General features: G+C 39.4%; 1 protein-coding gene across 2 annotated transcripts; it reads right to left on the minus strand.

Annotated features, from left to right (window-relative positions):
• Positions 1-477: 477 nt before the first annotated feature.
• psmb2 (proteasome 20S subunit beta 2) lies at positions 478-26,847 on the minus strand. 2 transcript variants are annotated; one of them, XM_078567069.1, is made up of 6 exons: positions 26,670-26,845; positions 22,927-23,049; positions 17,658-17,728; positions 2,933-3,095; positions 1,322-1,371; positions 478-664 (listed from the first exon to the last, which is right to left on the minus strand). In XM_078567069.1, the coding sequence occupies exons 1-6, from the start codon at positions 26,758-26,760 to the stop codon at positions 563-565; spliced, it is 600 nt and encodes a 199-aa protein (XP_078423195.1). In that variant the 5' UTR covers positions 26,761-26,845; the 3' UTR covers positions 478-562. The 2 variants fall into 2 exon arrangements, with proteins under 2 accessions (XP_078423195.1, XP_078423196.1); XM_078567070.1 differs by lacking the exon at positions 22,927-23,049 and having other exon boundaries at positions 26,670-26,847.
• Positions 26,848-27,295: the final 448 nt, after the last annotated feature.

Here is a 27,295-nt window from a genome sequence, read left to right on the forward strand (position 1 = left end):
TAACATTTTTCAAATACATTTGGGATGAGTTTTATGCTCAGCGGGATACAAAATGTTCAGCATGAAACATTTCTTTACTTTTGTCCACATCAAATTGTCAAGCGCCCCTAGGTCAGGGTATGATGACAAGGATCAGATACAAAGTTCATCTTTTTGTGCTGCTGCAACAATGCTTAACACAAGAAATACTGATTTGCTCACTGAATGAGCTGAATAAAGCATCCCTTCCCTTCTTTATTAATTTTATGTGAGACAACTCAAATAATTTAGCACACAAAGTTGGATAGATACAATAAAACTGGTACACTATTAGTTCTGAAACAATTCAATGTCTAGTATTTCAGTGATGTTCGTATTTCATATTTTCTGTAAACTGTTTAAGAATTTTCTTTCAAAATTCACATGGCCAATTAATATTGTGCCAACATAAATTTGAGACCACATTTTCAAATAAAACGTATTAAAACAAGTTCAAACTTAGTGTGAATCCCAGCCTTTATTCTGAGCTCATATACACAAATTTCAGAAAGTAAAAAACAAAAAAAAATGGTTGAAAGTAAAATTATATTTCTGACACAGAAATCTGCTCCATATCATGAACACCATCGTTATCAATGATCCGAACAGTAAAGGAGGGAAGATTCAGAATAAATCGTTTTTGAATCTGAGAAAAGAAGAAACATATAAGTGAATCTAACAAAATTAACATTCCAATTATTGATGATACAATTGAAGCATTTTATCCCACACAGGTTCAATAGGAAATAATTTTCTATTGTAATCTGCAAAATGAAGTACAAAGTTTACACTTGCTATTCTTGCTGTCAGCTGTGATTCAAAAGGTTGAAGATACTGTAAATGTGATTCTTTTAAAGCAGAAACTTGTCTTGTACACTACACTAGAAAATCTTAGCAGCAGGAATACAGCTATACACTGGAGAAAAAGACCATTTCAGGTCAGGTGGAAACCCACATTCCCACTCAACTGGTGCCAGAGAACACTTGCATAAAATGAAGGATGAACGCACTGTTCCTTTATTGGCTGCCTATCCAGAGCAGATGAATTTCAAAACCCAGTAACTCCCAGGCAGCACTCTTTAAAAGAAAACAAAATCTTGCTCTGCTCTGAACACACCTAATGCTACCTGACCAGAAAGCAGCAATACAAGGGAAATGTAAGGGCCAGACTATCTTATTCTCATCTGATGTCATGTGTGAAAATATAAACATATGCAACAATTTTTAGAAATCCCACAGCTGAACACTCTTCTTTGTATTGTACAAATTTTCCTATACAACTGTATTCAGATTTGGACCTCACCTCTTTCAAGCACTTCTTCAAGAGCTCCACTGCCTCTTCGCGTGTGAGATCTGCAAACACACATTGTTTCAATTTTTAAGTCTTCTCAAATAAAAACAACCCCCCGCCCCACAAAATTAAATAAAGTCCAGACTTGAAAACAGAAGTTATCTGACTCACAGCTGAATACAGTCCATATGTAAAGCAGGGTTTTTAAACAGAATCAGCCCCACTCAAACCGCAAGCTGGAACGAATCAATTAGTTTTTGGAAATCGAAGCGCATCAGAATCCGCCTCCTTTTCCTGGTCCAAACTCGGGAAAAGGACAGGCACCTCAGATTCAATTTATTACAAACAGTGTGAAAATGAGCTCCATCTGCAGATGCCGGCTGCAGTTAGCGCACTTCTTTCACCAGCCTCCTGCTGAGCACTAGATTCATCAATGCAAGTGACACGTGCTTTCTACTTCTAAGAGTACAATCCTGTGCTTCCTCTACTATTAGTATCTGTGATACAGTCAATGCCACTTAACACAGTGAGAGCAAGTATATTCACCACGCGCTTAAAAAGAAACTGCAAAGTTTTTAACCTTTAAACATTAGTAATTTTAAACGGGGTGCAAAAACATGATCTTGGCGAGTTAAAAGCCCAGTAGTTGTACAATTCTTGTGATTCCAGAATTCTATTTAATTGGACAAAATCTTTTCTGTACATTTTATTAGCCAATACAATTGTTTTGGTCACATATGGTATGTACATTCTCTAATCTAAAAGATACTTTATTTTAAAGCTGCTTCAGAAGGATTCGAGTTCATGAACATCTTAAAGCGGCTACGTGTGTTTTGGAATTTACAAAACAAGATTAAAATCTAATTATCATGAGATTAGAAATAGCGTTCATGAGGGTGTTGCTGCAGAAGAAAAAACTGACTAGGGTATACTTTAAGTTTATTCTTTCTCTCCTCTTCTCCCTAAAGAGCAACTGCCTGCGCTCCTTAATGGCAGAGATAACTACACAATGTCAGATTCAACTGAAATGTATTTTGGTAAAAATTAAATTCAAACCACTGACTGCAACCAATTCACTAAAACATTAACCAAATGATTAATTTCATCCCAAATTTAGAAACAGTTTAATTCTTAAATTAATTGATATATAGAAAGTTCATTTCTACCAGATTTTCACAGTTGGCTTCACAAAATGTACATTGGCTGCTCCAGAGGAAAATGTTTGCTTCTTGCTGGAGTCTCTTTGGATTGGCTGAAGGTTAACAACTATGTCCGAGAGCAGCTTGACCATTGAATATTAAAACCGAGAATAAATCTTGAAACAAGTTAATAAGCCCAAGAAGAAGTAGGCTGATTGCTTTGTTGTATCAAGGAGCCAATATTGACTAAAGTAGTATATGTAAATCACAACAGACTGAAGGAACATCAGTGACTGAAAGTGGCAAAATGCAGGGCTGCTGGTACAAACAGGACAACTGCACATTATTGCAGTGTAAATCCAGGCTTTCACATGGTCAGAAAAGTACTTTCAGTCCTGTGATTCAAAGTAGCTGGAAAATCAGACAAGTGCAGAAGAATCTGCAGCGCCATGTCAAGATTCTTTTCACCACAAATTACACCCACCTGGTTTATAGTATCGGTCCAAGATACTGAGTGTCAGAAAAGCTCCATATCCATGAGCAGCAAAAGGGGCTTTAGCTAGAGCTGCCAGGTAGTCCATGTAGTACAGTGCAGGGCCCTCATGTTCATCACAACCAGCTAAGAGCATATTCACATGGTAGGGTGTCTAAAAAATAAAATGGGTTAGGCTCATGAGGTTAATCACCACTCAATATAAACTGACAACCTTTCAGATAAACAGCACTTTTTGATTCTGTAAATAAATTCTGTATGCATTTCTTGTGTCTTAACTAATGATTGGCCCTTGAAAGCGACTTCTTAAAAAGGAAATGAACTAAATTTGAGGATTACTATGATTTGTTATCGGACAGATAAAATCATAGGTGGCCAAAATCAAGACACTCTTATAACAGCAACTAATCACCCAGTTAAATCGAGCAGACCAATCAAAACCGTCAACCGAGTACCCTTAGCTGGCTTAAGATATCAATGATATTTCTTATCTATGGGCATTTTGACATCTATATATTTTTTGGTTTTTTTCATCCCAATTTTTTTTTAATGCTCAGTTCTTGAGTATTCTGATACTGTATTGTTATTTTGGCAGAAATGAATAAAATTGAAGCACTGATTTTCCTTTGATACGTGTCAATGCCTGGCAAACATATACCTGGTTTCCGGCTAATTCATTGATGGAAGTTAATCCTTATAATGCTGCAGCACTGCGAACAAAACATGGGGTTTGAAGTGACGCTATACCACTGTATTGTGGCTGACTCATAGCTAAATTTAAAAAAAATACAATAAATATGAAGATAAACAAACAACTGGCATTTAAAACGGTTTGAAACCCTTGGGTTTTGTAGACAGACACTTCAGTTTGGGCTTGAATTATGCTTTTATGTCTGGTCTTTCATATTTTCTGGAAGAAAGGGAGAATATATATTTTTCTAGTAAAAACATGGATTAGGAGCAAACTGATAACATGGCCCAAAGTTGTTTTAGACATGTATATTGACAAATGGCACAACTACTTTTATATCTACAAATCAGAAACCAACAATCCCACGCATATACATCTGAGTCTCATACACAGTTACTATGCATTTGCCCTTGGTATTTTCCCTCCCTTGTCAAATGGCTGATGGTGGACAACAGGACAGTGAATAACTAAAGTTTGCCAGTAATCAACAGTGAGTTTATATTGCCAGTCGCGTAACATATTGTATCTTATGCAGAACCATAACTATACTGCATTTAAGAGGGGATTGAAAAGGGGATGCCTTAGTGTACCACATAGAAAAAACATAAATGGACACAAGCCATGGTCCTCAGACTATGTATACCATTGGCTTATTAGGTCACATGGGGCAGGACAGCTAATACCAATCTCAGGCAAAAGGAAAGGTCTCTAACATGTATCCAAGGGTATATAAAATTTATCCCACTGAACAATTTTCAGGTATTGCTGTACAAGTTTTAATGGCAGCTAGACTGAGTTTCCAGCAGGTCTAAATCACCTTTTAACAAAATTCTAAATTTTCTATAATTTAAAAATAAACCTTTGATGTTAATAAAATTAAAATAGTGAGTTTTTATTTCTTGGATGTTGAGAACAGCTGAGCAAGTGTCCTACTGATCTGGGAACTGTCCTAAATGCAGTGCATTCTTACAACCAATGGATGCAGCACAGGAGAAAACAAGCAAGAGACAGCATGTGAATGATGGTTAACTAAATAATCTTTGAGGTTTAAGACACCATCAATTGAAACTCAAGCCAAGATTGAAAAAGCTGCTGTTACATCCAAATCTCATTGGATTATCAATGCATCAATTTTGGGACAATATTATTTCTAATGGATTTATCATCATTCACAGCTTTAAATAAAAAGCTTCAAAACGGAGCTGTTGAATGTATTCAGTTTTTTAAAAAAAAACACATTTTCATTATCACTTGTTTAACAAGTGCAAGGGTTTTTTAGGCTTGATTAAAAAAAAAACACTAGTTAATAGAAGTTAGCAAGCAAACTGTGTGAAATTACACAGACGTGGTAACCAAGCTAACAGTTTAATAAAGAAATTTAAAAAACAAATAGGAAAAAAAAGAGGCAGGTTACTGACGAGGTTCTCTGCGACATCTGGTGAAACAAGCTCACAGTTCGGGCAGAGAGCAGAGAGTGAGGAAGTATCCTACTGAGCAGGGGAGCGGGAGCGTTAATCTCATATTGGACCTCTTCCAACCCCCAGCAGCCATAATTAAATCTTTAGAAACTTGCACCACAGCCGGCACAACTTGAGAAAGAATAAAATACTGAAGAGGGAACTCTTACTGACTGACTTCCTGGCCAATCACAGCAAAACAATTCAATGTTGCAACAAACACCCAAGCTGTGCCAACCTATTTACCTTCTAATTTATCTAACCTGGTAATCAAATCTTTGCTTAAAACAAATCCAAGTATTTTTTGGGGGAGAGGAAGGGAGGAAAAAATAAAAACATAAGTTCAGGTTCAGGGAAAAGCAAGTGACCAATGACAGATATGTGAAGCTGCTGTTTTACCTTTGAACAGTAGGTAATGATGAAAGGTTTGAAATATTAGCTCTTCAGCATTTATTAGTTTTGGTGGAAGAATTAGAATAATCATAACAATAAGCAGCAACAAAATCACCATTTTAATCCAAAGCCTGCATCACCTATCTACATTATTCTTTTTGGTTGAAAAATAAATGGCTCAGATATAGATATCTCTTTGGCCAACTGGTAAGCAAGAATACCCCGATGCAGTATCTTAGAAACCCAGTCTTTAGTCAACCCAGGGCAGCCAAACTTATCTCCATGGAGAAGTTTGAGCGAACTTCCTGTTAAGATGGAGATTTAAAACCAAAGATTTAGCTTCATAATTAGCAAATACCACATCTTTTGCCCCTCAATCTTTGGTGGAATAAGAGGATGAAAGGAAAACCTGATGTACTCTAGTGTTTGCTAGATAAATACAAGTAGCTTTTATGTTGCTCAAGACCCATATTAAGTCCCAAAAGCATGCATCTCTTACAGTGGACTGGAAGCTTAATACAAAACTGCAGGGAATCGTTAAAGAGCCCCTAAACACAAGTCTTCCTGGCAGCCAGCTTTAATGAGTCCTTGCAGTGTAACATTTGCCTTGCAGCCAGCTACTCAAGCTTCTGGGAATCTGTGACACTAGCAAAGGATCTCAAAGCAAAGCAACTCCAATTTCAAAAGAGTTTACCAATTACATTGTGCTATTATTGTACAATAATCCTTTCCCAGATGAGATCTACTTCTGTCACTATTTGAAATGAGCACACAGCAGTCACAATGGGTTTATGCACTGGTGGCATTAAAGATACAAATGACCAATGTTCCCTGTAAGCTGCATGTGTGATCCATCGTGTAGCAACCCAGAAGGTACAGATACTGCATGTTCATGGTTGCGTAAAAATATTTAAAGATATTGTGCATTCAAACAAACAGGCTGTACAACAAAAAAAAGGGCATTTGAAGAAAGATCATGGTCATTTCCGAGTCAGAACACATGGCAGTAAAATGCAAATAAAGTTGATGCTATTTATTATTGTATAATCATCTCTTCCATTCTCCACAGAGGTAACCCAACCACATTTTGTTATAAAAAAAATTCTGCAGACTTAAAAGCAAAAAAAAACAAACCTAATTTTTACCTTTAGGGAAGCAAAGATATTTCTCTTTCTCCATCACCTCCAGTTTGTTGGGATGGGGAAATGGTAACAATTGAAAAATAAAATTCACAAGCACACCTGCACACACAAGTACCTATACTTAGAATTTGAAGAATGAAATAAACTCAGAAGTTTTAACATTTCTCCTCTCACCAGAAAGGATCAAAGTAAACAACAAAAAAAATGTAGAAATGAGAGGATTCAGAAAATGCCAGTCTATTATACTTTGGACATTAACATATTATCCTTCAAAAGGAAAATCTTTTGCTCACAGCACAAATTAATTTTACAGTAGTTGGGGAAAAAACTTTTCAAATTTGAAGACAAATTCCAATAAACTAAAAATGAATCTCGACAGTGCAGGAAGAGTAATTGGTACTGAGTTAACACCTCTCTCTAGAAATGTAGCTAGCTGTACTTTACTCCTAAATAATTAAGCACAAGGTAGTACTGGCCTAGATGATTCTAAAAGAAAACCAAATGTGTCACAGAACTTGTCCCCTATTGGTGATTTACTGCAATGTGACAGTTCTCAAAATGGCAGTTAAGTACAAGCCTCAATTATTCTGGAGGTTTTTTTTTATAAAATCAAGAGTAATGTTTCAAATATGTGTCCGGTAGCTGCTGGAACAAAGGAAGACTTCAAGAAATTGCATTGACAAACAAGTCAGATTTTCCTAAAAACTGAATGCATGCTTTATCTTCTACAATGGAATATCTGCATTCAAGGAACAGAGTTCCAGAAGCAGGAGAAATGGTGCATGAAGCTTTGCAGGTCCAGGAACTTGTGTTCCTGCCAGACGGCTGTACAAATTTGTAGTGCTGCACCAGTCATAATTTTTCAAACATAAAACAATCGGGGCCATATTGAACGCACCATAAGGTTAGATTCTGAAGGAAGAAACTGTCCTTCCTAGCCTTTGCAACAAGGGAGTGCTTCACATAGGCCTTAGCTCCACAAGAACACTGGCAGGTAAATTGGGAAGATATCTGAGGTGCAGATACTGGACCTTCAAATGCATTTTATTAATGCATTCAATAGCTTAACATTTTTATGTTAACTATTGTACATACAGCATCAAATCACAGCATCTAGTAGTGTGACAGTTTCTCCTGTTAAACATTCTTTCACCAGTTCTTAATTAAAATGGTTATATTTAATGATTCCCTTTGTGCCCTGGATTACAGGCGTCTTGTTATCCTGACACTTTACACTTACCATTTGCTGTGTAAATCAAAATGGTTACTTTCAGCAGTGTTTTCTAAGAAAAAAAGGGCCAAGTTAATAAATTGGAATTTTATTGCGTATCATTTCCAAGTGAAGATTCAAAAGTAAAGATTAACCGTCAAAAGATTAATCTGTTTCTGACAATCAATGTTAATTTTAGGCTACGATATTAAATTTGATCATTTTCACAACTTCAAAGTTTAATAACTAAGCCTAACTCTAAGCTTTGAAACTATTACCTGCTGGAAGTTTTGTAAAATCCGTTGTTTAGAATTTTAAAAACAAATTTTCCCTGGCATTTACTGTAAAACTCTATAGCTTGAAACTTTATTTTATACTAGTGTATTCAAGTGCTTCCTCTGAAGGGTCCAAGTAAAATATTTTACAACATTTTGGAGTCTTAAAAAAACATATCAGAACTTCTTGCAGAAGCTGCAATGCTTTCTTCCATTTGTGCCATATAAAATAGGCTATTCATACCATCCATGAAGTGTATGAACTGTAAATAGCTCTCATTTTTCCGAACGAGTGATATATATTTGGCAGTAGAAATTGGAACACCTTTCCTATTTAGTCCTTCAGCTTGCATAACTATGCCCCCCTCAGCTCTGCTACAGCTGTAATCAAGTAGTCAGAGAGCACAAGGAATTTAAAACACCAGAATTCAATATGAACACATTTAAACATAGTAAATTTGAACCCATCAGCTGCCACAAGTAAAATAAAACCCACGATCACCACATTCTGTAGCCACTCATAAAAATGGTACAAGTGCTACTAAGTGCCAAATACTGGTTTCCTGCACAATTCCACTTGCAACCACATGCATTCCTAATACTTCTCTACAGTGGCTGACAGTAACCTTTAAAATGCATATTTTCTGTAAAACCTATTTGCTTAGTGTTTCACTGCTGAATGAAGTTCTATGTGGGTCTCAGATTCCCCATGCATTTAATACTTAATCGTTGCCTTCCATCATGAAAATCTCCTGGCCTGAACTATCAACTTTGAAGACCCAAAAATCAGCTCAGAGCATTAATGCTCCTTGGCAGTCATATTAATTTGGAAAAACATTAAAAATATGAAAAGCTCAAATAATATTTAAACATGGTACAATTACATGAAAATTATGATAATATATTATAACAAAGTGCTGAATAACTGTGAAATTTTTAGTCACAATCATTCATATCTCTTTAAAGCTGGGTATCTCATAAAAGATGAGTTAACTTGATGAATAAGGGAAAATTGAAAGGGTGCCACTTTTTCAGATGTCACTAAAATCAAGGTTATTTCATATATTTAACCTGTATGTAAAAGAAATCACGCTAAAATTGATCTTAAAAGTTGTCTTCAAATGAATGCTTCGATGCCACAGAGTATAAAATATAGCTCAAGAAAGTGAACATGGTATTTGTGTATATAAAGAATGGACAATTTGTGATGAAGTCGATGGCTAATGTTTTCTGCTACCTCTACCATACAAGATTGACTCAAAGACGGCAATGACATTGAAGGAGGCAAACTATAACAACCTTGTGTTAAAGATACCAAAATTATCCTTGAGAATGGAATTTGCCACATGCCTTACAGCAAAACTAAATGGCAGGTATGGTAGAATTTCTGTTGACTATGTGGTTCTGCTGCTTTTTTGATACTGCTGTCCTGTATGGATTGTCCCTGAGCTTGGGGAAGGGCCCCAGCCACAATTACAAAACTGGGAATTCAACTCAAACTGCACGTGCACAATTGCTTTAAAGCTGCATTCAAGATTTCTGAGTAATTATGCTGTTGTCATATGGGGCCATTCGCCAATGTGAACTTGCACAATAACAGAGCCAGTTTGGAAGAGGTCCCATTAAAAAGGCACTAAAATTACATTACATTCTATCAAATGAATGCCAAATAACAAGTTTCACACGTTATGGCATCAGAACAAAAGTTTTCTGAGTAGGCTTACATAACCAATCCCTCAAAGTTTAAATATCCTAGGAGTCAAGTGTTACCAGAGAAAAAGTGCTGCAAATGAGAAAACTATCCACCTACTTGGAATCAACATTTTCATTAAAAAAGTTACATACTCCAAAAAGATCACATGGAAAAAAAGACAGGTACGGATATTAAATATCATTCATGAAATAACTGGGATAAGTATGTTTTCCCTTTACAATACATTTGATGGTATTATAATTCTTCATGTCGTAATCAAAACAGACTTTTTGTAGATTCATAAACAGGGCACAAAGCGTCAATTATTGTCAAGTAAAAGTCAATTTTTCTCTCTATGATTTAATTAAAAAAAATTGTGTGCAGCAGGCAGAGATTACAATTTGTCATTGGAAATTAGTTTTCCAGCTTTCAATGAGACATTATTCAAGGTTTACTTGCATCCCAAAGCAGGAGAATGCTGAATATTATATAGAAGTTAAAGCAATGTGGTTGATTCTTAAATGCTCTCTGGCCTAGCAAGCCACTCAGTTATATCAACCCGTTATGAAGTCTAAAAGGGATAATGAAACTGGAAGGACCACCTGGCATCGACCTAGGCACTGGAAACGACAACAGCACACCCAGCCTTGTCGAACCTGCAAAGTCCTACTTACTAACATCTGAGGGCTTGTGCCAAAATTAGCAGAACTGTCCCATAGACTAGTCAAGCAACAGCCTGACAATGTCCCAGGTACCACCATCACCATCCCTGGGTATGCCCTGTCCCACCACAAGAAGTGGCAGCACAGTGGTATATAATCATGAGGGAGCTGCCCTGGGAGTCCTCAACATTGACTCTGGACCCCATGATGTCACATGGCATCAGGTCAAACATGGGCAAGGAAACCTACTGCTGGCTACTACCAACCACCCACCCCAGCTAATGAATCAGTATTCCTCCATGTTGAACACAACTTGGAGGAAACACTGAGGGTGGCAAGGGCAAAAGAATGTACACTCGGTGGGGGACTTCAATATCCATCACCAAGAATGGCTCGGCAGCACCACTACCGAGCTGGCCGAGTCCTAAAGGACATAGCGGCTAAACTGGGTCTGTTGCAGGTGATGAGGGAACCAACAAGAGGGAAAAACCTACTTGACCTTGTTCTCACCAATCTACCTGTCACAGATGCATTTGTCCATGAAGTATCGGTAGGAGTGACCACCGCACAGTCCTTGCAGAGACAAAGTTCCATCTTCACATTGAGGGAACCTCAATCGTGTTGTGCGGCACTACTACCCTGCTAAAAGGGATAGATTTCAAACAGATCTAGCAACAAAAACTGGGCATCCATGAGGCACTGTGGGCCATCAGCAGCAGAACTGTATGCAAACACAATTTGTAACCATATGGCTAGCATATCCCCCACTCCACCATTACCATCAAGCTGGGGGAATCAACCCTGGTTCAGTGAAGAGTGCAGGAGGGCATGCCAGGAGCAGCACCATGCATACCTAAAAATGAGGTGACAACCTGATGAAACTATAACACAGGACTACTTGCACGCCAAACAACGGAAGCAACATGCAACAGACCGAGCCAAGTGATCCCACAACCAACAGATCAGACCTATGCACTGCAGTCCTGCCACATCCAGTTGTGAATGATGGTGGGCAATTAAAAGGTGGAGGTGGAGGCTCCACAAATACCCCCAACCTCAATGGTGGGGGAGCCCAGCACAAAGACAAGGCTGAAGCATTTGCAGCCATCTTCTGCCAGAAGTGCCAAATAGATGATCCATCTCAGCATCACAGATGCCAGTCTTTTGCCAATTTGATTCACTTCACATGATATTAAGAAACGGCTGAACGCACTGGATACTGTAAAGGGTATGGGCCCTGACAATATTCCTGCAATGCTACTCAAGGCTCATGCTCCCAAAACTAGCTGCACCCCTAAGCCCAGCTGTTTCAGTACAGCTCCAAACTGGCATCTACCTGGCAATGTGGAAAATTGCTCAGGTATGCCCTGTCCACAAAATGCTGGACAAATCCAACCTGACAATTACCACCCCATCAGTCTACTCTCAATTATCAGCAAAGTGATGGAATACGTCATTGACAGTGCTATTATGTTTGATGGAGTGATTTTTACTCTCCACAATATTTCTAATGCACAACTTGAATAAACACATTTCACATGTTAGAACTATTTGCTGCTCAATATTCAGTTTTGATAGAATTATTTAAATTCGCCTAAATAAAAGTATAGAAATCCTTTTCCAAATTCTCCAAAAGAAAACCTCAGGTATGCTCTCCGGTTTCTGGACTGGGCCTTTGTGTGTGTCTAACTGTTGCCACTGAGGCAAAATAACAAAATGAACAATGACATGTTTTTAACTATAGTGTATTAGTTAGAAGATTGACATCCGTATGAACTGAGTAACATAATCTGAACGAGCTGGGACTTGTTCAGTGTGATGTCATCATGTTACCGCTCACAACTCTGTGCACATTTAACGAGTGCCATTCTGTCAACAGATTTATGAAATCCAAATATTTTACCATTTGAATAAGGAATGGAATATTTAACCCATAACTACCGATCACCTTCTCACCGAAAAGTCATCTCAAATAGTAACTGAAAAATAGGTTTCACATAAAATCCACAAAATACTTAACTTGGATAACTGATATACTACTTGGGGGAAAAAAGTATAAAATATTTATAATATTTCAAAAGCTACTGCAAAAATAAGCTTATGGTGCTGTCTCCAATCATGCTTACTATTCCAAAAATACAAATTTAAGACTCCAGAGGTTAAGGCCCTGTCAAACATATTAAACATCATGAATTTTATCACTTGAGGGGGTGGGGTCTAGTTAATAACTGCAGCTGGTAGTGGTGTCTAGAATCCAGGGCAGGCAGCAACCGCAGTTCTGGGAAATAAGTGTCGTTCCATCCTTTAGCTCACTTTAAACACATTCTTCCATTGAGAGCACAGTTCCAATCCACCAGGGAAAATTAAACAGCTGGCTAACTAAAAACGTTAGGTGTCAAGGGAGGGCAAGGTTCAGTGCCAATACAACATCATCAATTATGGATAATTTAATTGGGATGTTTTGCCCACCCTTCTGTGCAAAGTGCAATGGGGGGGCTGATGAGACTAGCTGATTAGGTGTCTGACACTGATCATGTGATTAACAACATATGGCACAGGTGAATGCTGCGAATGGTTGAGTCTGTGTTCCCTTGCTAGAGCACTGCAATTGTGACTTGTTACAACTGATTAAAATAAATTCAGTAATAAGGTAATTAACAAGTTTTGGTTAGTGGAGGTCGCAAGGTGCAGCCGCGGTCCCCCGTGTTTGATCCCTGCAGTCTGCCCATGCCTGGGCTTGCCCAACAGCCTGCCTGCTCCAGATGGACTACACAGCAGGGAGAGCACTGGCATGCGCAGATGTGCTTTACTGGAAGGGGGGGGGGGGGGGGGGGGGGGGGGGGATTGGGGGTCACATGTGGTAAAAATACTTCCTCTTGCAGATGGTGATACCTTGAAGCCGGTGCTAAAGTCTATAGTAATAAAACTGGCAGTCACTACATCACAAAGGCCAATTACAAAATAAGGGGTCTCCCATTTAAAACAGAGATGAGGGGGAATTTCTTCTCTCAGAGAATCATTAATCTTTGGAATTCTCTACCTCAGGGAGCTGTGGAGGCTGGGTCGTTGAATATATCCAAGGCTTAGATGGACTTTTGACCTAGAAGGAAATCATGAGTTATGGGGGCCAGGCAGAAAAGTGGAGTTAAGGCCATAAGGTGGTTAGTTATGACCTTGTTCAACGGCAGAGCAGGTTCGAGGGGCAAATGGCCTGCTCCTATTTCTTATGTTATCACAAAGTTTCATCATTTAAAAAATACAATTCTAATCTTTGGAAGAGGAGGCACAATAGATTTATTCCATATTTTCATCAGCCCAATTAAGAGTACTTTTGGATATCAAAATACTTAGAATAACTTCATCTTTTACGTGCAAATCCAGGTATTACAATAGTTACCTCCTTGAGGTAAAACAACAAAGAGGACATGAAGAGCCTACTATCATTATTCACATGGAGCTTCCCTTCTTCAAATGATAAACATATTCCATGCACTATATGAGAGAACTTACCATGATAGGTTCTTTGGAAATCACCTAATGAGCTTGAAAATGAAAGTGAAGATATCAAGTCACTGCAAATAGGCATTGCAGCATGTCATCTCCTCCCATGTTTGACAAAGCCTTAGAATCAGTGTACCACTGTGACAGTTCAGTTGGACCTGGAGATGGACTGAATTTCATCACTTAAGTATAATCTCTCTCTCTCCCCAAAAAGCTAAATGCCTGTTGGGTTGAAAGGGTAAGATTATGCATGGAGGATGCGCATTTTTTGAAGAATGAAGATGACTCTAATTTATCTCTCTTCTGCATCTGCTATATATAACCTACAAAGTGCCATAAACATATTACACAGTGATACATGAACGCCAGCTCAATAGCTACAGATAAATAATCATTTACCAGCTTACGGTAAACTGGCTGATGAAAAAAACTATACTAAGGTAACGCTGGAAATAAAAATTTGGAATGGCATTCAGAAATTCCATGGGATATGGATCAAAACATACCAATAATATGTTGACATCCCTAACTTTTTTTTGGCCATTGTGGGGGAATGGAATACAAGCATAAAACAAATTGAAGATATCAATTTTAAAGAGATTAGTTTCCCCCATCCTTTATTCAGGGAAGTTCCATGATCTAACCTTGCAGCATTACTAGATATATCAATGTTACTCCTCAGTCAACTCCCAAGGTAGTACATGCTTGAGTAGGACACCTTAAACATCCATTTTCACTCATTTCCTCTAACAAATCATGCACCATTACCAAAAGTCAGCTCTCTGGGGAAGTAGGAGCATGAATGTTGGAACTATATCTGCATTGGGTACTGTAACACTTGATTATCCTCGCTACCAGTCTATGCCGTAGCACTGTAGGTAAATGAGTTCCTTGAGCAATTCTGTGAATTCCCGTAGGTTCACACTTTATGACAAAATGGAAATTACTTAAAGGGCCTAATTAGCCACAAGGCCAGAAACAGAGGTGGAACCCCATCTCTCACGCTCAATATTGAATCCAAATCAGCTGATCATAAAGAATGCTTTATCTACTCCAAACCAAAGTAACACCCCAGAGCAAGATCCTAGAATAGTTTTTCCTCAAGTTACGTAATATCCAAGTATCCTCTTATAAAATTTGATCATCTATATCTTATCGTAACATTTTTCCTTTGTTTTGCAGAATGCAGAGCAGCAATATGGCTTCATCAACTTCTGGACAGGCTATGGTGTTGCAGCTTCATTTGCTTGAAAGATGGAGGTTTTAGCCAACAATTGCATGTGGAGAACAGGTCAAATTTAAAATTGTTTTTATATGCTGAGATTTATAAGAAATGGATCTGAACATACAGATAACATTCTTTGCTTGTCCAAGTCTTAGATGATGCATACATATAGAGGAATAAATAAAACTTCATGCACCGTTTCTTAGGTTGAATAAGTGAATACTTGCAATTTTTCACTTGGCGAGTTCATGAATGCATCAAATAGAAACAGTAACATTTATGAAGGAGCAAGATATAATGCATTAAAGGGTATGCACAATTCCTTTCATCATTATCAGCAGGTCATGAGGTGGACAGAGGACTGCCAATATAGTTAATGATGATGAAGTCGTGGGTTTAAAAAAAAAATTAAAAATTTTGCTTCAAGTCCCGCTTACCCATCACTCCTGCCCTTGCTGACCTACCATTGCTTCTTGTTACCCCAATGCCTCTAATAAATTCTCGTCCTTGTATTTAAATCATGGTTTTATTCCTCCCCAACTCTGACCTCCTCCAGTCATACAATCTGTTACCCAGAGTCTTGGCCTCTTTACTCTGGAAATCCCAGCGTAGAACCCCACATCTCTCCCTCGTTTAAAGCACAGTTTTGACTAAGTTTTTGGTCACTCGATCCATTTTGTCCACCTTTGATTTTTGCATCCAGTTTTGTCTGATTATACCTATGTAATATCTTTATTTTAAAGGAACTAAATAAAAGTAGTTGTTACTGATGATTATATATTTTAAAGTTACTGTCACTTTACCTGCAGTACGTAGCACATATTGTGAACAGTAAGCTTAGCATATGAAGGCTGCATGGTATCTAACATGAAAAACATTTTAAAACCACTTGATAACCTAAAACCTATTTTGATGTTTCTCATCTTGTATTATAAACTGAACTGAACGATCAAAAGTATTACTATCATAGTGTTCAACTGACAAAAAAAGTCATTTCATGATAATGTGAATTCTGCTCTATTTTGTGAACAGTTTTTATAAAGAGATTGACTAACTGTTGTTCCACAATATTTAGGTATAAAAACTAAATTCCTCACAAGAGGGGAAAATCACATCTCATCAATTTTGACTATTTTCATTCTCCTCTTTGTGGCCTCTTTTGGAACTAAACAGGTTTGGGAACAGATTCTCAGGTATTAGATATTTTCTCCAATTCCTATGCTGTCAAGTGTGTTACTGTAGCTCATCGACCTTTAAGTTTTTGTCAACAATGCTCTAAAAACAGTTGCTAGATGGTGCATGAGGGTGGCAGCAGATAAATGTCTCTCCTCCCCTTCCTGTTCCTTTCAGATGTACTTGGGATTCTATTTAGGGTCTTCCTGTGGCACGTTCTCCTACACTGGGAACTCAGTTGTTGGGATGTAAATAACAGGCACATGTCTATGTTTCATTACATTATGCAACAACACAGTGTGATCAATAAGAATGTTAAATCTTGGTGCATTAAATTAAAGTTATAAGTTATACCTTAAGCTAAATATTGTACCTGTGTTTTTAACTTCCAGTTCTTGGGAAAGGTAGAAAATATTATAAATCCAGCATAATTTTACCAAGTACCAATTTGAGAAAATTAATTTATAGAGAACATCTGTAAGATGGACAGTTGGGTGACAGATGAAAATCGATATAGAAAAATGGAAAAAAATGCATTTCAAAAGGATAGCAAAAAAATAAAATTGTAAGAATTTAAATAGGGAACAGAGGTACCTTGTTGTTCTGATACGTGGCCCCATAAAAGGTGGCAACTCCAGCAGATCAGAGCATAAAATTGCAATCCTTGATTTTATATCTAAGAGATTGATATAAAAACAGTGGAGAAATGTGGTACCAATGTAGTGATTGGATGGAGAGGGAGGGGGTTACAATTTACAGAGCTGAGAAATCAGGATCATCTTCTCGTGTTGGCAAGGTTCAGGGCAATTTGATGAAGTCTTCAAGATTATGAACTATTATGGTGGGTTAAGCGGTGATAGTGTGCTCTCGCTAGCTGACAAAACAGTAATGAGAGGACTCAAAATTTAAGCTATCACAAAAGAATGAAGATGTCAGAATTTCCTGGCATATTGGTTAGAATTGGTATTCTCTGCTTTTAACCTTTGTTAAGTGTATATTAGGATTTAAAAATTGAATTTTATGGCTACTTGTAAAAAGGGAATATTAAAGGTTGCGGGGAACAAGCAGGAGATTGTGATTATAGACTTTGTTCCTCATGGGCAGAAAGACACTGGTACTGAAGTGGTAGACCAAACGGTGTGTTTCTGTGCTATAACATCTGTTCTATTGATCACAGCAGCTTCAAAGTTGATATTATTATGGATTCATCTCCATTAACAAAAGTCTAAATTCATTCATATAGGAAGTCTGTAACACACAAGTTATCCATTCCAGTTATATTCTGTTCACTTACCCGACTTCGGAGGTACTCTGCCAGGTTTTTGCGAGTGAAGTTGGCAGCTGCTGAAGGGGACAGTTCATAACCTGCAATGATGAAATAATAATGAATGGCCTCTTAACTCGTGATAAAATCTGCAGTGTGTAATTTGGAACAAACTACACACGAAACCGTATTTACTGTAATTTTTGTATACATACACACACAAATCTCCTGTGGCATTATTCATGGTAAATCAAAAGAGACAGCGTTTTATTATGAAAGCAATGTTATACCATCTAATGCACTCTGTTATATAATAAAGGGAGAATTGTATCTGTTTAGCTCAATTGGTAAAACACTCATGTCTGCTCTAAAAGGTTGTGGGTTCAGGCCCCACTCTTACACTTGAACATCATCTTGGCTGAAAGTCTTATGCAGCAGAGAGAGAGCTGCATTGTCATTTGGATGAAATGTTAAACTTACATCCCCTCTGCCTGTTCAGGCGGATGTAAAGGCCCCATGGCACTATTCAAAGAACAGCAGTGTCCTGGCCAATATTCCTCCTCCTAATGCCCTGGCAAAAGTAGGTTATTATAATTATACTAGAGTAATAGGGCAGTGCTAGGGCTCAAACCTATAGCCAGAGCAGTAAAATAAGTATGTTAGGCCCGGTCTCAAGCAGATACTGAGTGGAATTCACACAAATGCATGGCTAAGGAAATAATTCATCCACACAATTTACTAGCTCACAAATCTGAGCAGGAAGTTTACAATGTGGATATATTACGCAGTTTCAATATGTAATACACTGAGAGATTCCCACAAGCCCCACTCAAGGTTCATGGAAGGCTACTGGGTGCACTTGATGTTTTGCAAAAGTGTTCTAAAATGATCACTGAGCAGGCATGGAAAAATGTTTTATTTTGGTGGAAGGAGTGGAATTCAAGGAAAAAACAAAATTAAAACAATGCAGCTATTGTATATGTACATTTCATTTTAATTTCATGTATCACTGAAGACAAGTTCAAGGTAGAAGTTGATTCTGAGAGGGATAAAAACACATGAGAACAGTAACACAGCTCACAAAAGCTGACTTTAATTGATCTTGCTCACAAAAATCTGTATTTGGGTTTCAACAAAATGATTGCCTGTTGAGAATTATCCTTGATTTGTTTGAATACAGACTTGATTTATTTTCATGTGTCGAAATGTTATAGTCATGGTGTTCCATAAATGAAATGCATAGAAAAGGTACAATTCAATAGGACATTTAAGTGATTAGGATAGCTGCCCACCTGCCCAGTAGGATCGAGATACAGGTAGCTATTTATTTAATAGAAACTCTCAAAGACAAATATCCTAATCTGCACTGATATAAAAAGAGACATAATAGGAGACAGACTAGAATTAAGATGGTAACAGAGTAGCAAAGAGTTGAATGTGGGGTTAAAGATACTTAAGCCAGATGTTTTCCAAACTAATTCTACCCAACAGCATGGAAAATAATCAACATTCAAAGTTGACTTCGCAACTACCTGAACTTGGTGCTGTAGAGTGAAATTCAGCACCTACAAGTTGTCAGTAAAAAGAATTATACATGAAAAATAACTTTTTTAGTTTCATTGACAAAGTTCACAAGTAATTTTTATTTCATAACTGTAACGTATATTTGAATCAGACTTGATGTCCCTTTTGCAACCGTACCCAGTGAAGGCACACACTGTTTTCTTTACCCTAAAATGACTGAGTCTTGGCAGGCTTTTCTGTGCTAAGAAACCTCAAAACAGAATATTGCTAGCGGTTAGAAAAACCTGACCTAAAATATTGACAAAGCTAACAATCTTTCATGGCAATAAGAACACAATGTGTAAATGCAAAAGAATGCCTGTGACTGTAACATAATTTGGCACACTTCATGGTTGAGTTACCTTTCTTTTTACAATGAGTTCTTTCTGGATAAAGCATATACAAAAATCATTTTCCCCATCAGGATTATGAGCCTAGATAGAGTTATTAAAAATAATCAGTCCTGAAAGTCTAAAAAAGATTTTGCTTCACTATAGCTGGAATAGAATCCAAAGTTTTGACTGTGCTTATGTAGTTTATCACAGAGACCAGTATGCACTAACCTTCTACATGTGCATTCCAAATTTGCACAGTTTACATTGACTCTGAGTTCAAATGTCAACTCTGGCCATTTGACATCCAGCAACAAACAATGCCCAAGGCTGGTAAGCTAAATGCAAATTCCCCAACATGTTCCTTACTACTGTAAACAGCAAACTAATCACCCTACTACAGCATGGGTACATTGCAACATTGAGAAAATTGTGCATACATTCTTGGGCATGTAGCAAAGAACAAGGGATTCATGAACTACACAATTTAAATCTCATTCTCTTCAGTTACAAATTTGTGGCACAGAAGAACCAATACATGGGTGAACACTGACAGACCAAATCCAAGAGAAGTTTCAAAGAACCACACAAAATCCTGATTAGGAAAAGATATGATGAATAAACTCTATCCTATATTGAACATAGCTCCAGAAATTAAATATTAGTTTGAGTTAGCTGAATTTTTAAACAACATTTTCCTCATTCATACAAAAGCAAAATACTGCAGCTGCTGGAAATTTGAAATAAAAACAGAATGTTTTCCTCATTCACGTTCTTCTTACCATAAATAAAGTGATTTCTACATTATATTAGTTCAATAGCTGCAAAATGCAGCCAATAATAGCCGGTGATTGTGTATCGCCATAATATTAAGTTAATGGAAAAGATTGTTCCAGGTGGCAAGTTTAGTGAAAAACCTAGTAAGCAAGCAGCAGGAAACACTTCTTTATACTCTCATTGTTTTTTCACACTAAACCTTAGTGTGTGTCTATAGCAATATCACCTTTCAAACAGCAGTTCAACAAAAGGGCAAACCTTACAATGGAAACTAACGTTTTAAAATTTAGTGAAAACAGATCAAAAGAGATATCATTAGTGACTACTCAGCCTCCAATTTATGACTGGCCAATTCTGACTGGTTGAGAAAAAGAAGACATTGTGTAACAAACAGAAGATAAAGAACACATGCCATGTGCTGGATTTAACGCAGCCTGTAGTAGTGGGAACCTTGGTGGCCAGGCCTGCTTTTCACAGGAGAGGCCCCGTATCAGTCTCCCGGCTGCGGCAAAACCTCTCATGACTAAGTCGCAGGGCGGAAGGGGCAGTTGTGGGAGTCCAGGCCACCAGCAGAGGGACGCCAATTATGCTCTTCAGCTCACCGCAATTTAGTGGTGGCTCAGAGGTTTAATGGTGGCTTTCCCACGCCATCAGAACCCTGTCAGGTTTTCCAATGGCCTCTTGGGGGGGTGGGGGGAAATCCCTCATAGTCAGGCACTCTGTGTCCAATCAAGGGGCCAGGCATCAGGAAGGCAGGGGGTTGTGCTGAAAGCCACACTCCTGCCCTGCCTTCGACCACATCCCCCCCACCACCCCTCTCCTATGACCCTCAACCCTCTATCTGCATCCTGCCTTTACTCACCTTTGGTCTGAGGTCCAATGATGATCCTGGGCCCCGGGCAGGTGCATCACCACCAGCTGCCAGTACTCCCACTGGTGCAGGTGGCATAAAAGGCTGTCAGCCTCTGATGGGCCAGCAGTTCTCAGCTGGCAGGGTTTCCCGGGATTAAGGTGCCCGGCGGCAGAAGGCCCGACGATGGCCAATGAAGTGCCCAAAGGGCACTTGATTCCTTTGGGCCTCCCCCATGGAACTAACGGGTGTCTGGTTCAATAATCGATTAATTAGTCAATTACTCAGCTAATTGGCTGGTTCTGCCCTTATTTCAAATCCTGTGCATAGAAATGATTCCATATTGAATATAGTGCAAGTGCGTGAACAGAAACCTAATCTCTCAACTGTCAGTTACTGTTTTGCAATGAATAATTGAAACAAGCTTTTGTTACGTCAACGCATTCCAAAACTCTGAGCCAATCTTTATATTTAAGAGCTACAACTAAAATAAACAGCAACAAAAATAAGGTATTAGCAGAATTTTGGCATTAAATAGGTTGCTGCACTTTCAACAAGATAAAAACCATACTGTTTGCTTTCTATTATAGCAGGTTCAGGCACAAAACATCTTATTTATAAAATGTCGAGATATAACCTGAATCAATTACTCTGGCTGTTAAAGATGTTAAATTACAACATGACTAAGAATGAACAGGCTTCAATGTAGTTTTAGTAACAGGACAGAATTAGATTTAACAATTCTAAGATAGCTAAAGCAAGTTCAGTGACCATGAACAATGTTTCCCCTGCCTGGTGCATCTAGAACCAAGGGACACAGTCTCAGAATAAAGGGCAGGTCATTTAAGACTGAGGTGAAGAGGAATTTCTTCACTCGGAGGGTGGTGAATCTTTGGAATTCTCTCCAAAAGACTGTGGAAGCTCAATCACTGAGCATGTTCAAGACAGAAATCGATAGGTTTCTGGGTAGTAATGACATCAAGACATATGGGAATAGTGGGGAAAAATGGCAGAGAGTTAGATGATCAGCCATGATCTGTTTAAATAGCACAGCAGGCTCGATGGGCCAAATAGCCTACTCCTATGTTCCTAACAAGAGAAAAAGAAACAAGTGCATCTTAATAGCGTGGCCCAGCAAGTTACTAATGAGTATAAAATCCTGAAGCTCCACAGCAGTACAGGTGGTCAAGGGATAGGTCATCTCATCAGGAATCAAAAATTACTAAGAAAGAATTTTTAGATTCTCAACAGAAAAAAAATCATGTTAATGAACAAGGTTACAGCAGATTGAATTTTGTGACATAGCCAGTTTAAACAACTTATTGTTTTATCTGGTGGTCTTCAGCTGCCAAGCATATTGATCAACCTATACTCAGAGATAAAAACACTACAAAAGCTTGCAACTTTGGTCCTTTAAGCAGACAGAAACTTTAAAAAGAAATACAGAGTGATGCAGAACCGTGCAGACTTTTTAAAAAGTCTGTCTGAAATTTGACAACAAATCAGATTCTGTTGAGGATATTATCTGACTAAGAATTAGTGAAAAATTTTAAATTCTCATTTTAGCTCTCAAAACATTGGACCCAGAATAGCTCTAAACAGACCATGCAGTTGCAGGTTAATTACAGAGGCAATACTAGCAAAAAAAAGCTGCCATATGAAAATTTCAGTTGCCTGCTATCAAACAAATACACAATTGCTGCTCATTAAGATGAAAATGTGATTTGAAATCTTGACAAGTCCTGAAAGCGGTGAATGAGGCACACCAGTTACCCACCATTTCTCATCTTGTAAAGCTGAACATTTTTCTGAATGTACTCTGCAAACTGGACGGTGTCTCCAGCTTCTCCGACACATAGCAGCATGATCTTCTCACTCAGTTTAAACATTTTATCATAATCTAAATGAAACAAAGAAATGAAGGAGTGAGGAAGCTAAAAAACCACAAAGCAATAAATGCCAACAGAATTTAGAAATCCATCCTTCTAAATCAACGATTTTAATGAGCAAAGCATCTTTGTCACAAAAAGATACAATTTATGCAGTAAGTACAGGAAGTCACTCAATCAAAACTAACCATGAAACACTCTTCAAATCACAAGTTAACTCTGTCATTTCACATGCACGCAACAGAATGAATATCTCTTCCTCACAAAGATATGGCTCCCCATATTGTTCAAGATTGATGGAGGGGTCAGCCAGGGCCGGGGGGAATGATAGTTAGCCATATTCAATACCAAATTTAAGAGGCAAAAAGAAAACCAGAACAATTCTGATTTTTCAGGTACGAAAAGCATCTAATCAGGGAGAAATTGCTATCAACACACTGAGCGTAGGGCATCAATAAGCCTTTACCTATCATTTGTTAAATCGAGCTAGTTATGGGCCATTGCATATCCAGCAGTCAATGACTCCTGGATCCATCCCATAATATGCAAGAAGCCGGAGACAATTTGAATTCTCATCCCCAAAAATGTGGGGTTAACCAGTATTTTTCCCACCTGATTGAGGGCAGGCATTAAGTAGTTTTGATAATACATGTTTAACTCCATTTTGTCCCTTGAAATTGGTAGTTTGCTATTGCTCATTTATACTTTCACTTTCAATTTGCTCAATAGTGCTGAATAATACCGTGAGCCAAGGCAAGGCCTGAAAGAATTGACTTAAAAAAAGGGAACTGTAGCTCTTATTTGAATGCTGATGATTCTGGATGTAAATTTCTGGGACAATAGTTATGAATGTCTATCACTAAAAACTGAAAATGCTACACTTTGAGGACATTTTGTTGCACAAAGAACTAATCTATGCATCAAATTACAGTGACTATTTCCATTAGATCTCCACAACCCCAGCTTAAAGTACAATAATTTTCCAGTTTCTTAAGCTTCAATTAATACAAGCAAAGTTTTCAATGCTCTTTATAATTTACTGGAGGCATGTTCCAGATGTCTGCACTTCATGTTATTTTCAAAAAATGTCAAAACTAGATGGGTTTTCTAAAATGGGTTTCTGCACTTAAAAGGAGCATGATCTAACAAGTACTAAAACCATATTGTTTTAGGAATTATGAACAGTAATAACTCTATTCCTGCCAAAGTTTAAATGCTTTGCTTGCAATGTTCAGATTAATATTGAATATTGTGGGGTACAGGACCAAACATGTCACTCTCTTTACATTTTTTATTCTGAAACATGTGTGCAGAAGTAGTTCTGAGAGGGTTTAACAGGACTTTTGTTACACTATAATTGCTAATTAGATATGAATTAGATTTAAGGTACATTTTAAAGTCACGTTGGATTGATAACCTGCAGGTAATATTCCAATCTTTTCTCATCATAGTACAGTAAACAGAATGGAGGATGCTGTATGCCATCATTGTGATTAGTATTTTAATCCACTATTAGAAGTGAGGGCACTCAGTTAGTTAGCGAGTTACTTAAAGCCTCTTTTGGCATCCTCCATGACATTTCTGCAGCTACCCATTTACTAAATCACAAAGCTCATTTCCACCTCCCAAATCTGTGCCTATCTTTCAAAGAACCCCACTTCTGAATCTCTCCAGGCAGCGATATTATGGAAGTTGCCCCACAGGAGCAAAAGTCACAAGTGACGACATCTTATGTGATTTTGACCATGAACTATCCCTTCTCTTTATTCTCTACCTGTTTGCAGTCTTTGACACAGCTGACCGTACTGCCCCCCCACTCCAATGCCTCTTCAACATCCAACAGGCTGAGACTGAACTGACCTGGACCTTTCCTTATCTATCCAGGTCGTAGCCAGAGAATCACCTATATTGATTTCCCTTCCTGTTCCTGCATATCCTTGTTCACCCAAGGATCCATACCCATAACACCCTTCTATTTCTCATCTACATGCTGCCCTTCGGGGACATCATCCAAAAACACAGCAATTTTATATGTATGCCAACGACATTCAGTTCTACATCACCACATCTTTCAACCCCTCCAATGTGTATCTAAACGGTCAGACTACTGGTCACTGTTTATTTCCACCTCCATAATATCACCAACTTCATGTCTGCCTCAACTCATCTGCTGCTGAAAATCTAATCTATGCCTTTGTTACCACCAGACTTGACTATTCTAATGCATTCCTGGTCAGCCACCCATTTTCTACACTCCATAAACTTGAGGTTAGCTAAACTTCTGTTGTCCATGCCCTAACATGAACTAAGTTCCAATCAACCCATGTGCTCGCTGGATAACCATCTTGATTTTGAAATTCCTATCCCTGTTTTCAAGTCCCTCCATGATCTCTCCCCTCCTTAACTATGCAGTCTCCTCCAGCTCTACAATCTTCCGAGGTATCAGAGCTCCTCCAATTCTGGCTTCCTGGGTATTTGATTAGAGCAGCAACTTTAACATTCTTCCCTCGGCCACCGTCCCCCACATCAATGCAGCGGTTCCCTCCCCTCCAACCCCAAAGAAGCAGCCGCCCCCACCCCCAGTGGTTCAGCTCGCTCATGTTACTGCCCCCCCCCGCCGTGGAGCAGGTCTCTCTTCTCTCCCACCACTCCCTGGTGGAGCAGTTCACTCTCTCTTCCCTCAATGCAGCGCACCCCCACTTGGATGGATGACCTCTCTCTCTTCTCTCCACACCCCCACCACCTGTGGAGTGGCTCCATCTCCCCACCCCACCAATGAAGCAGTTCTCTCTCCATCAGCCCCACCACCCCAGGTGAAATGGCTCTCTTTCCATTCTCCCTCCTCCACCCCCCCACCAAGGAGCAGCCCTGTCTCCATCATTCCCCCCAATGGAGCAGCACTCTTTCCATTCACCGCACCCAAGTGGAGCAGCTCTCTCTCTCCACCCCCACCCCCACCCCAATGGAGCAGCTCTCTCTCCACACCCCCCCCCCCCCCCACCCCACCCCAATGGAGCAGCTCTCTCCCCAATGGAGCAGCTCTCTCCCCACTCCCCCCAATTGAACAGCTCTCTCTCCCCACTCCCCTTCACCCCAATGGAGCAGCTCTCTCTCTCTCCACTCCCCCCCCACCCCAATGGAGCAGCTCTCTCTCTCCACAACCCCCCACCCCAATGGAGCAGCTCTCTCTCCACTCCGCCCCATCCCAATGGAGCAGCTCTCTCTCCACGCCCCCACCCGTCCCAATGGAGCAGCTCTCTCTCTCTCCACTCCGCCCCATCCCAATGGAGCAGCTCTCTCTCCACGCCCCCACCCGTCCCAATGGAGCAGCTCTCTCTCTCTCCACTCCCCCCCCCCCCACCCCAATGGAGGAGCTCTCTCTCTCCCTCTCCCCCCCCCTACCCCCCCCACTGGAGCAGCTCTCCCTCTCCATCCACTCCCCCCCCCCACCCCACTGGAGCAGCTCTCTCTCTCTCTACATTCTCCCCCCCCCCACAATGGAGCAGCTCTCTCCCTCTCTCCATTCCCGCCCCCCCAGGTGATGAAGCTCTCCCGCCATCTCCCCCCTCGGTCAGTGCAGGCCGCTGATCCCAGGCCTCCACCGGCCTGCCGGCTCTCTCCGCCGCCTTACCGTGCTTCATGGCGACAATGCTGCTGGCCGCCACCCTGTCGGACGACACCAGGACGAAGTCTTGGCCCTGTATTCCTATCAAATACTCCATGGCGGAGCTGCTCGCTCAGAGACCGGGAATCACAACGTTAACACCGAGCCTGAGACAGCAAATTCGGAACGGCGCCTGCGCGAGAACTCTCAAACACCGCGGGAACTCAGGCAGCGCACGTCACCCTGGGGGCGGGGCTTGGCCCAAGACAGAATGAATGTCACAGTGAGAGAGTGAATGTTATAGTGAGAGAGAGAGAGTGAATGTTATAGTGAGAGAGAGTGAATGTTATAGTGAGAGAGAGTGAATGTTATAGTGAGAGAGAGAGTGAATGTTATAGTGAGAGAGAGTGAATGTTATAGTGAGAGAGAGAGTGAATGTTATAGTGAGAGAGAGAGTGAATGTTATAGTGAGAGAGAGTGAATGTTATAGTGAGAGAGAGTGAATGTTATAGTGAGAGAGAGAGTGAATGTTATAGTGAGAGAGAGTGAATGTTATAGTGAGAGAGAGTGAATGTTATAGTGAGAGAGAGAGTGAATGTTATAGTGAGAGAGAGAGTGAATGTTATAGTGAGAGAGAGTGAATGTTATAGTGA

This window comes from Cetorhinus maximus, chromosome 21, assembly GCF_964194155.1.
Source record: "Cetorhinus maximus chromosome 21, sCetMax3.hap1.1, whole genome shotgun sequence".
NCBI classification, from domain to species: Eukaryota; Metazoa; Chordata; class Chondrichthyes; order Lamniformes; family Cetorhinidae; genus Cetorhinus; species Cetorhinus maximus.